At 58.2% G+C, this 9,294-nt stretch overlaps 2 protein-coding genes across 2 annotated transcripts; one reads left to right on the top strand and one right to left on the bottom strand.

The window, feature by feature from the left end:
• Positions 1-393: 393 nt before the first annotated feature.
• On the top strand, positions 394-4,875 carry SHFL (shiftless antiviral inhibitor of ribosomal frameshifting). Its single transcript, XM_081093204.1, has 8 exons — positions 394-715; positions 1,185-1,308; positions 1,456-1,505; positions 2,986-3,024; positions 3,211-3,360; positions 3,789-3,892; positions 4,034-4,188; positions 4,578-4,875. The coding sequence occupies exons 1-8, from the start codon at positions 695-697 to the stop codon at positions 4,796-4,798; spliced, it is 864 nt and encodes a 287-aa protein (XP_080949330.1). The 5' UTR covers positions 394-694; the 3' UTR covers positions 4,799-4,875.
• A 116-nt stretch (positions 4,876-4,991) lies between these two features.
• On the bottom strand, positions 4,992-8,283 carry ANGPTL6 (angiopoietin like 6; the record flags this gene model as incomplete). The annotated part of the gene is made up of 5 exons (XM_081093202.1): positions 4,992-5,260; positions 5,844-6,114; positions 6,189-6,376; positions 6,885-7,059; positions 7,720-8,283. 5 exons carry the CDS (start codon positions 8,281-8,283, stop codon positions 5,070-5,072), a joined length of 1,389 nt encoding a protein of 462 aa, XP_080949328.1. The 3' UTR covers positions 4,992-5,069.
• Positions 8,284-9,294: the final 1,011 nt, after the last annotated feature.

Genomic DNA, 9,294 nt, shown 5'->3' with positions numbered 1-9,294 from the left:
GAACCCGCAGCGGAGGCAGCCCGGCGCTAGTTCGCCTACTAGTTTGCAAGCGAGGATTCCACCCGGGGTCTCAAATCCTGGCAAATATACACACGCGCGCGCGCACACACACACACACACACGTAGGATGTAGTCACTATTTTCATCCCCATTTTACAGAGGAGTACACTGAGGTTCAGAGGGGACCTGGCCAGAGACTCAAGAAAGACGTAGGGGTCCAGGTCCTCGTTAGCGCCTGATCCTGGGGGGAGGGGAGAGGGCGAGGAGCTGAGGGACCAGGAGCTCGAGGGGGCGGGGGCGCGCACACCCGCAGCGGCCTGGGGATGCGGCCCCGCCCCCACGAGGGACGTGAAGACGCGGACCCCGCGCAGCGTGGGGACATGTGACCGACCGCAGCGGCCGCGCCGCCTCCCCACCCCGAGGTCTGCGCGCTCCGCCGCCGGGTGCAGACCCCCGCCGCCCTCCGCGGTTTGGGGCGCAGAGCAGAGGCGGAGCCAGGGCGGGGCCAGCGCTTCATCCTCCCCTCGCCACCCACCACCCACCACCCACCCATCGAAAGCGAAAGGGAAGGAAGGGCGGGGCCTGCCGGAGCCCCTCCCCTGCTCTGCGCGCGGCTGGACCGCGGGGCTCGTCCCAGCCGGGGGGCGCGGAGCGCGCAGTGCGGACCCTCGCGGGCACCTGCGCGGTGGCCACCATGTCTCAGGAAGGTGTGGAGGTAGGAGAGGACTGCGGCGGGGCCGGGGACCCGCGAACGATGCCCGGGAGGGACCAGGGCCGCGGAGGGGGCTTCGCACTTCCTGGGGACACCCTCCGAAGCCCAGACCTTCCCCCGCTGGCGCTCGTCCCCACTCCCCACCCCCGCAGGAAGGAGAGTGGCGGCCCCCTCCCCCAGAGCGACAGGAGGCCTCCTCGACGAAAAGCGGGGGCCGCAGGGTCAAGGGTCAAAGGCCAGGGGCTACCTGGCCGGCCCCCCTCCGAGCCTGGGAAGCTTGCCCCAGTCCGCACCCTCCCCCAGTGTCCAGTGAGGACTTTGGCTTTTTCCAGGAAATGCCACGGAGGATGGAGATGGGAGGTTCGGAGGCCAAAGCTAAGGGTCAAGTTCAGGCAGGGAGAAGGGTGTCTAGAAATGGGGGGAGGGCAGTGGCTCTCCTCCCCCCATCGGAGCCCCCCTGTCCCCACCCCAGCTGGAGAAGAGCGTCCGGCGCCTCCGGGAGAAGTTTCATGGGAAGGTCTCCTCCAGGAAGGCGGGGACTCTGATGAGGAAATTTGGCAGCGACCACACTGGAGTGGGCCGCTCCATCGTGTACGGTGAGCGGGCGGCGGGCTGGGGGTAGGGGGCATGGTCTGAGGAAGGCAGGAAGAGGCCTTGAGATCCTCTCTTGGGAGGGTCTGGGGACCTGAAACTCCCACAAGGTCTTTCAAGGGTCCTTCACTTACACTTACTCTCCCCACCAGGAGTAAAGCAGAAAGATGGGCAGGAACTGAGTCACGACCTGGATGCCCAGGTAACCTGCCTCCCGCTCCTCAAAGGACAGGGTAACGGGAGGGAGAGCAGGGGGAACCCGGCCCGTCCATGGCGAGCCCCTCGGGGCACTGCCACGTCACAACTCATGGTCCAACCACATGTACTCACTCCTCAGTTGCAGGGAGCCTGCAGACAGAAGATGTCCATTACATGCTGATGCTATTAAATGGGGGAGAGACATGGAACTGGGCAGTGACGGGAGCCAGGAAGAATGTCATCATAGAGGAGGCGAGAGGTCAGGGAGAGCTTCCTGGAGGGGGTGTTGCCAACTCTTCAAGGCTGGAGGCTAGTGATCCCTGGGCATGGAGGGGTCAGAAAGGGCCGACCTGGAAGAGGGAATGGCTGAGTGAATGAATGCAAACAGGCTGGGATGAGCAGGAGATGGGGCGAGAGAGGGGGCAGAGGAGCTCATGTGTTGAATGAATGAGTGAATGAATGAATGAAAGGCTTTGAGGCACAGGAACATCATGACCCCTTTGCCCTGTGGTGGCTTTGGTAGCTGATGCACTGTGGATTTTGCCTGCCTGAAAAGCCCAGCATAGAGCTGCTAAAGAGTATAATAAAGCATGTATTATATTCTTGCATTTATACCTATAAAGAGTATGATAAAACATAATAGCAAAGAGCCCTGGCTGGTGTGGCTCAGTTGACTGAGCGTTGCCCTGTGCACCAAAAGGTCTCCAGTTCAGTTCCCCCTCAGGGCACATGCCCAGGTTCCGTTCCCAGTCGGGGTGCATACGGGAGGAAACCGATTGATGTGTCTCTCTCACACATCAATGTTTCTCTCTCTTCCTCTCCCTTCCTCTCTCTAAAATCAATAAAAACCTATTTTTAAATAATAACAGTAAAGAGTAGCATTGATTGAGCACTTCCCTTGCAACAGGGATAAGGCAACGGAGACACAGAGTGATGAAGTCACTGCCAGGATTACGCAGCATGCAGGTGGCAGCTGGGATTTGAACCCCAGCCACCCAGTCAGGGTCTGAGCTCTGAGATACCCCTCCTTAGGGACCCAGCTGAAAGTCATGGAGCCGGGGGGGTGGTACCTGCTTCTGTCTGAGCCCAGCGCTGGAACACGTAGCCTAAAGCAGTGTGGCCTCAGAGGGGCCGCCTGTACCAGCGCCAACAAGTGGGTGGCATTTGCGAGCAGGATGGGAGCACGGGGTCCAGGCCTGCGCCGCTGCACTCTCTCGGGGTGATCCCAGGCAGGCTGTCTCCTGGCTCTGGGTCTCGGTGTCCCCATCTGAACAATGAGGGTAACAAGTATGCTCACCTCCCAGCACTGCGTAAGGACAGCAGGGGTCACGCACCTGGCTCTAAGCTAGCGACTGCTGCTCCATCAGCTCCTTGTCAGTTAGGGACCCTCCGTTCTTATATGGGGCCGGGACCCTCCCCCAACAAACAAGGTGAAAGAGGCCTGAGCTGAATCCCCAGCCTCTGCCCCTGGTATCTCCACCCAGGACCCACCGGAGGACATGAAGCAGGACCAAGACATCCAGGTGGGTCCAGTATCTGGGAATGGGGGAGGCGGAGCAGGGAGGACCCCCATGGGGGAGAGGGGTACATCCTAGGGGCACGAGGGGGCCCATCTGTTGGGAGTGTGGAACTGACGTATGTTTATGTTGTTGGAGGAGGGCTGACCACCCTCTCGTGCTCACCACCACCCCACCACCCCCGTCCCACAGGCAGTGGCAACCTCCCTCCTGCCGCTGACGGAAGCCAACCTCCGCATGTTCCAGCGTGCCCAGGAAGACCTTATCCCTGCCGTGGATCGGCAGTTTGCCTGCTCCTCCTGCGACCATGTCTGGTGGCGCCGTGTGCCCCAGCGGAAGGAGGTGACAACCCAACCCCGGGCCTTGACTCCTTGACTGTCGTGTCCCCCATCCTCAGCATCTGAAGCTCTGACTGCAGATGTTCAGCCTCTGAGAGTTCATCCCCAATTCCCCACCCTGAGCTGGACTTCTGACCTCCAGCTCGAGCTCAGCCCTTACCCCAGAGCTCTGACTCCGCAGTTTGACAGCTACCACAGAAATCAAAGCTGACTCCAAAAACACAACCCCAAATCTGGCTTCTGAACCCCCCTGACCAGTGATGTGCTCCTGGCAAATGCTTAAGAACCAACTCTTGCAGCATAGGCCTGGGATGGAGCCTAGATTTGTAGTGTTTACCAATTTCCATGGTGTAAATATTCCCACTTTGGCCAATATCAAGCTACCAGAGTTCTCTTCTGAGAGTAAGCCCACACCCTTCTCCACACCCACAGGTGTCTCGGTGCAGGAAATGCCGAAAGCGCTATGAGCCAGTACCCGAGGACAAGATGTGGGGTGTGGCTGAGTTCCACTGCCCCAAGTGCAGGCACAAGTTCCGGTGAGGATGCTGACCCCCACCTCGCCCCTCAGCCCTGCCCCACCCCAGCCCTGCCCTCCCTGCCTTGGCCCCACTGCAGTCCAGCTTCACCCTCACGCTCAGACCCTCATGGCCCTGCCTGCCCACCCTGCCTGCCCACAGGGGCTGGGCACAGATGGGGTCCCCATCCCCTTGTTATGGGTGTGGCTTTCCGGTGTATCCGACACGGATCCTCCCTCCGCGCTGGGACCGGGACACGGATCACCGCAGCACCCACACCCACTCCTGCTCAGCTGCTGACTGCTTCAACCGGCGAGGTAAGGATAAGGACCTGGCCTGGCCTCCCCCAACTCTGGGTGGGCTACTTGGCTTTTACTTCAGCCCCTTCTTCCCTGTCTTCTCTGGTGCCCCGAGTCTCTGTGGCCTCCAACGCTGCCTCCCATTGCATCAGCCACCTTCCATGGTCTCGCACATGAGGCTCTGTATTCTTGGTTCCTGTTTTGTCTTCTGAAGTCTCAGGTGATGCCCATGTCCCCGGGTCTCCTGTGGCTTTGACACCTGTGACTTTCACGTCTGAATTTCCTGTAGCTCTGAGTCTGTATCCTCAGCCCCTTCCCTCCCCAGAGCGCCCTTGGCCTCAGCCCCCTTGTCCCCAGAGTCTCATGTGACTTCAAGCTCCAGGACCTCAGAACCCCTCCTTTCCCAGAGCCCCATGTGCCTGGGACATCCTGCGCACATCCCAAGAGCCGGAAGCAGAACCACCTGCCCAAAGTCCTGTACCCCAGCGACCTCCACATCAGCAGTGGCTCCACGGTAGGCACCTGCCTGAGCCAGGGGAGCCTCCTAGAACACCTGGACAACCTCATCCTAGAGGACCTGAAGGAGGAGGAGGAGGAAGAGGAGGAGGAGGGTGGGCCCCAGGAGTGACCCGTGCCAGGTGTGGATGCAAACCAGACACAGTCTGTAGATATTTTGTGTTGTTATAAAATATGAGCTCAAACCGAGATCTGAGTGCCCTTGGGGAGCCACACGGGTTGGAGATGTTGGCAGGGGGATTCCTGGGTCCTACTTTCAGAGTCCTGGGGAGCAGATCCACAGTGGGAGGGTCTGTGGGACGGGGCTCACACTGAACCATAAAGGAGGTGTGGCCAGGACAACTTGGGCTCCTGCTGACAAACATCCCCTGGGGGACAGATGGTCACGGCCTCAGGGGCCGGATCAGCATGGCCGCCTTCTTGAGAGAGTAAGCCCCGCCACGAAACTCAGCCCAGTAGACACCATCCTGGTAGCGGTTGCGGTAGTGGCCACCACGGTGCCACACACCATTGAGGTTGGAGTGGGCACAGGCATGGTACCACCAGCCTCCCCGGTGGTACAGGGCACAGTTACCTGAGGGGAGAGAGAGAGTCCATGTCCTCTCACCATAATAAAAGCTTCTACCAGTACCTCACTAGTGCAAGGCTTTAGCCAGGCATCCCCTTCCCCACTTCCCCGCCCCCTGCCCCTGCTATCCCCCCCCCCCCCACCGTGGGCACTTTCTTCTTCAGAGTAATGGCCTTAATTCCTTCCCTATCCCCTTACCAAAGTACAAGTCACACTTTTCCTATCCTTTCTGCAAACGAGGATCTCTACCTCTCATTCCTTTACCAGGGAAAAAAAATTTATACTTTCTTTCTAAAATAGCGGTTCTCAACCTGTGGGTCGCGACCCCTTTGGCGGTCGAACGACCCTTTTACAGGGGTCGTCTAAGACCATCCTGCATATCAGATATTTACATGACGATTCATAACAGTAGCAACATTACAGTTATGAAGTAGCAACAAAAATAATTTTAGGTTTCTGTTCTCTTGCATACCCTTACCAAAGAGAAATCTTACCCATCCCTTCCATTCTTTGACTAGAAGTACCATCTCCCTTACTCCCCGCCCTCCCCTTCCCTTCACCCCCCCACACCCCAATAAGAGCTCCTTACCAGAATAGGAGTCCCGGTCCCTATCCACAGTGCTGAAAGGCTTGTCATTGTGCCAGGAAAGAGAGTCTCCCGCATCTCCATGGTACTGGCCCAGCCGTAGGCGGTAGTGGTCACTCTCGGGCTCCAGGGAGAAACCATCATAGTGGGCGCGTGCACCACGGCCTCCCCAATCCTCCAGGAGCACCAGGAGCTCGTTGTCCCCACGGCTGGTCAGCTGATGCACAGGTTCAAGGCCCAACCAGTATTCCCCATCAGGCTGCCCAAAGCCCGCCTGGCAGGAAAGTCAGGAAGTTAGGAACAGGTCCCCTCCCCTGCCCAGCCCTGCCCCTGCCTACCTGCGCTCACCTTGTAGTGCTGCCAGGTAGTGAAAAAGTTGACGGAACCATCTTGCCGCCTCTGGATCACCGTCCAGCCTCCACCCTCCAGCTGTTGCTCACACCATGCTGACACCACGTGCCGGCCCAGTCGCAGCTCATACACTCCACTCTGCCCATGGCCTGCCCGGTGTGCCTCTGCACAATCTTGCCATGGGCCTGTGGGCACAGAGATATGAGTAGGTACAGCCTGGACCAACCAACCCCTTATTGAAATAAGAGTCCTAATTTGCACTGGTCCCCTCACCAGAATAGCAGTGTTCTCTCTTCCATTCTCTCCTCAGAATAAGTGCTCCAGTACCGATTTCCTTACCCTGAATAAGACTGAGTCACTCTTCTCTCACTACAGCACAGGTAGATCCTGGAGTTCTTAAATCCTAGTAAAATGGTCTCCTCACCAAAATAAGAGCCCTGAACATGGCCCTCTGAACCAGCTCAAATTCTCACCAAAGTAGCAGTCTTAAATTCCCTGACCCCTCATTAAAATAAAAGCGCCTCCTTCCCTGTTTTCATACCAGAGTAAGAATTTTGGTTTTTATCAGAATAAGAGCCACAGCCCCTCGTTCAGTCACCAGGGTAAAATTTCCTTCAGTCCTCTCACCGTGAGAGGACTATACCATTAAAATCCTGGCTCATCACACCCCCAGCAGCCCTGCCCTCATCTTACCTGCTGGCTTGGTGGGGACTGCAGGGTGCCCTGCAGGTAAAGGAAAGGCCAGGGTCCCCTGCTGTCTCAGGGTCTGGTCTCTCTGGGACTCTGGGGCTGGGTTTAACCTGCTGTTGTCACTGGTGCCACCCACCAGACTGACTGGAACCACCGGTACCAGGGGTGGTGGCAGGACCTGGGTGACCAAGAGAATCATGTGATTGCATTAACCCTCAGCCCAGGCCACCTTGGGCTCCTCCATCTCCATCTCTCAGCATCCAGATGGCTAGGAGGTCAGGCAGGGGCAGGAACTGATCCTCCCCAAATGCCCAATTCTAGCTTCAAGGACGGGCAGAGTTGAGCTTACATTCCCCCTCCAGTGTGCACGGCTTAACCGATCCGTGCCTCCAAATCCTTTTCTTTAAAGTGAACATAATGAGTGCCTGCAGCAATGAGGAGTAACTTACCGAATGCTTTCAACAACCCTGTAAGGTAGGGACTGTCCCAGAGCAACAATCTCTTATTCAAAACCCAGGCCCAGGCACGTGCCAGAATTCAGAATACTATGGCAGGAGTTAGGGTCAGTAATATACAGCCGGTATTGTAACATTCCAGAACACCTCCACAACATGGGGCTTGGGGCTTTATCCACATAATGTGCTTGCCTGAAGGATTCTAAGACTATTCATGTGACGTGGATAAGTAAAGACTTTACGTCACCACCAGTTGAGTTTTGACCCGAAGGATTGTAGGGGGGAAATGTAGGAATCTGGGTTTTGGAACTTTTCGGGTTCGGGGGGCCCATCTTCCAGGCAACACGCACGGGGAGTGGCGGCGGGGCTACCGCGTGGGTTACCTGCTGCTGCCCGCCCGCGCCCCCCGCACACCGGCGCTCCAGGCGGGCGATGAGGCTGCTCTGCTGGCTGACGAGCTGGGCCAGCGCCCGGAACTGGACGTCCAGCTGGTGGAAGCGGACGGCGGCGCGCTGCGCCTCGGCGGAGGCGTTGAGCACGCGCTCCCCGAGCAGGGCCAGCGCCGCCGCGGGCTCCGCCCCCGGGCCCGCGCCCGCCTCGTGCTGCAGCTGCGCGCGCAGCTGGCCCAGGCGCGAGCTCAGGCCGCGGCTCTCCTTGCGCAGCGCGCGCACCTCGCCCGCCACCTCGCCGTCCGCCGCCGCCCGCCGCTGGAGCTCGCGCAGCAGCTCCTCGTGGCGGCCCACGCGCGCGCGCAGCGCCGCCACCTCGCTGGCGTTCACGGCCTCCGGGGCCGGGCGCGCGGCCGCCGGCCCGCTCCAACACACGGCGCCCGTGAACCTCTGCTGCGGGAGCACGAAGGTGTAGGTGCAGCGCGGGGCGCCCGCCCGCGCCCAGGATGCGCCCAGCAGAAGCAGCAGCTGCAGCGCGCGCAGCCCGGGTGCCCACATGGCGGACCTGCAGGCAGAGGACGGAGGGGAAGGAGAGGGAGGCCCCGGAACCCAGACTCGACCCCCAGCTCTCAGGCCGGGCCAAATCCAACTGCTCCCAATGCGCGTGTTTACACCTGCGTGGCTCTGGGCCCACCCAGGCCCACCTCGGTCCTCCCACCCCAAGGCTGGAGGCTACCTAACAACGGGATCCCAGCCAGGCCTCTCTCCACTGAGTTCCAGGCATCCTGCGGGGCAGCATTGGTTCAGCGAGCATTCACTAGTGCCTACTGTGTGCAAGGCGCTGGGAATATAGTCGGAAACAAAATAAAATTCCTGCCCGGTGTGCAAGGAACAAAATAAAGTATGAGGTTAATAAAGTTTTAGATAGCACTCAGTGCTAAAGATAGAGATCAGAGAGACATGAAGCAATTTGAAAGGAGGGAAGACCTGCTAGAGAGGTGACCTTAGGGATGTCTAGGGGAGAAGAGCAGCCCTGGCAGGGGGAACAGCATGTGCAAAGGCCCTGAGGCTAGATCACGCCTGATGTATTAAAGCAGTGGTTCTCAACCTTCCTCATGCCACGACCCTTTAATACAGTTCCTCATGTTGTGGTAACCCCCAACCATAAAATTATTTTCGTTGCTACTTCATAACTGTCATTCTGCTACTGTTATAAATCGTAATGTAAATATCTGATATGCAAGATGTACTTTCATTGTTACAAATTGAACATAATTAAAGCATAGTAACTAATCACAAAAACTATGTAATTATATATGTGTTTTCCGGTGGTCTCAGGCGACCCCTTGTGAAAGGGTCGTTCGACCCCCAAAGGGGTCGCGACCCACAGGTTGAGAACCGCTGTATTAAAGAAACCTCAGGAGGCTGGAACAGAAGCAGGGCAAGTATGGTTAGAAGGGGGTGAGGTGGGGTGAAGGGCAAGTCTCACTAACTCAGTCTAGTAGTGGACACCCATTTCCCATGTCCTCATCAAAACTGTCTGGTGCCACACCCACACCCCAACACCCA

Source organism: Myotis nattereri (genome assembly GCF_964212035.1).
Source record: "Myotis nattereri genome assembly, chromosome: 5".
Lineage (NCBI taxonomy): Eukaryota > Metazoa > Chordata > Mammalia > Chiroptera > Vespertilionidae > Myotis > Myotis nattereri.
The sequence above is the reverse complement of the archived record's forward strand: the minus strand, read 5'-3'. Positions and strand labels throughout refer to the sequence as shown.

Coding starts and splice junctions, on each gene's coding strand:
- SHFL (XM_081093204.1), top strand. CDS start 695: ATGTCTCAGGAAGGTGTGGAG. Junction 1,309..1,455: donor GGGCCGCTCCATCGTGTACG/GTGAGCGGGCGG, acceptor TCTCCCCACCAG/GAGTAAAGCAGAAAGATGGG. Junction 3,893..4,033: donor AAGTGCAGGCACAAGTTCCG/GTGAGGATGCTG, acceptor GCCTGCCCACAG/GGGCTGGGCACAGATGGGGT.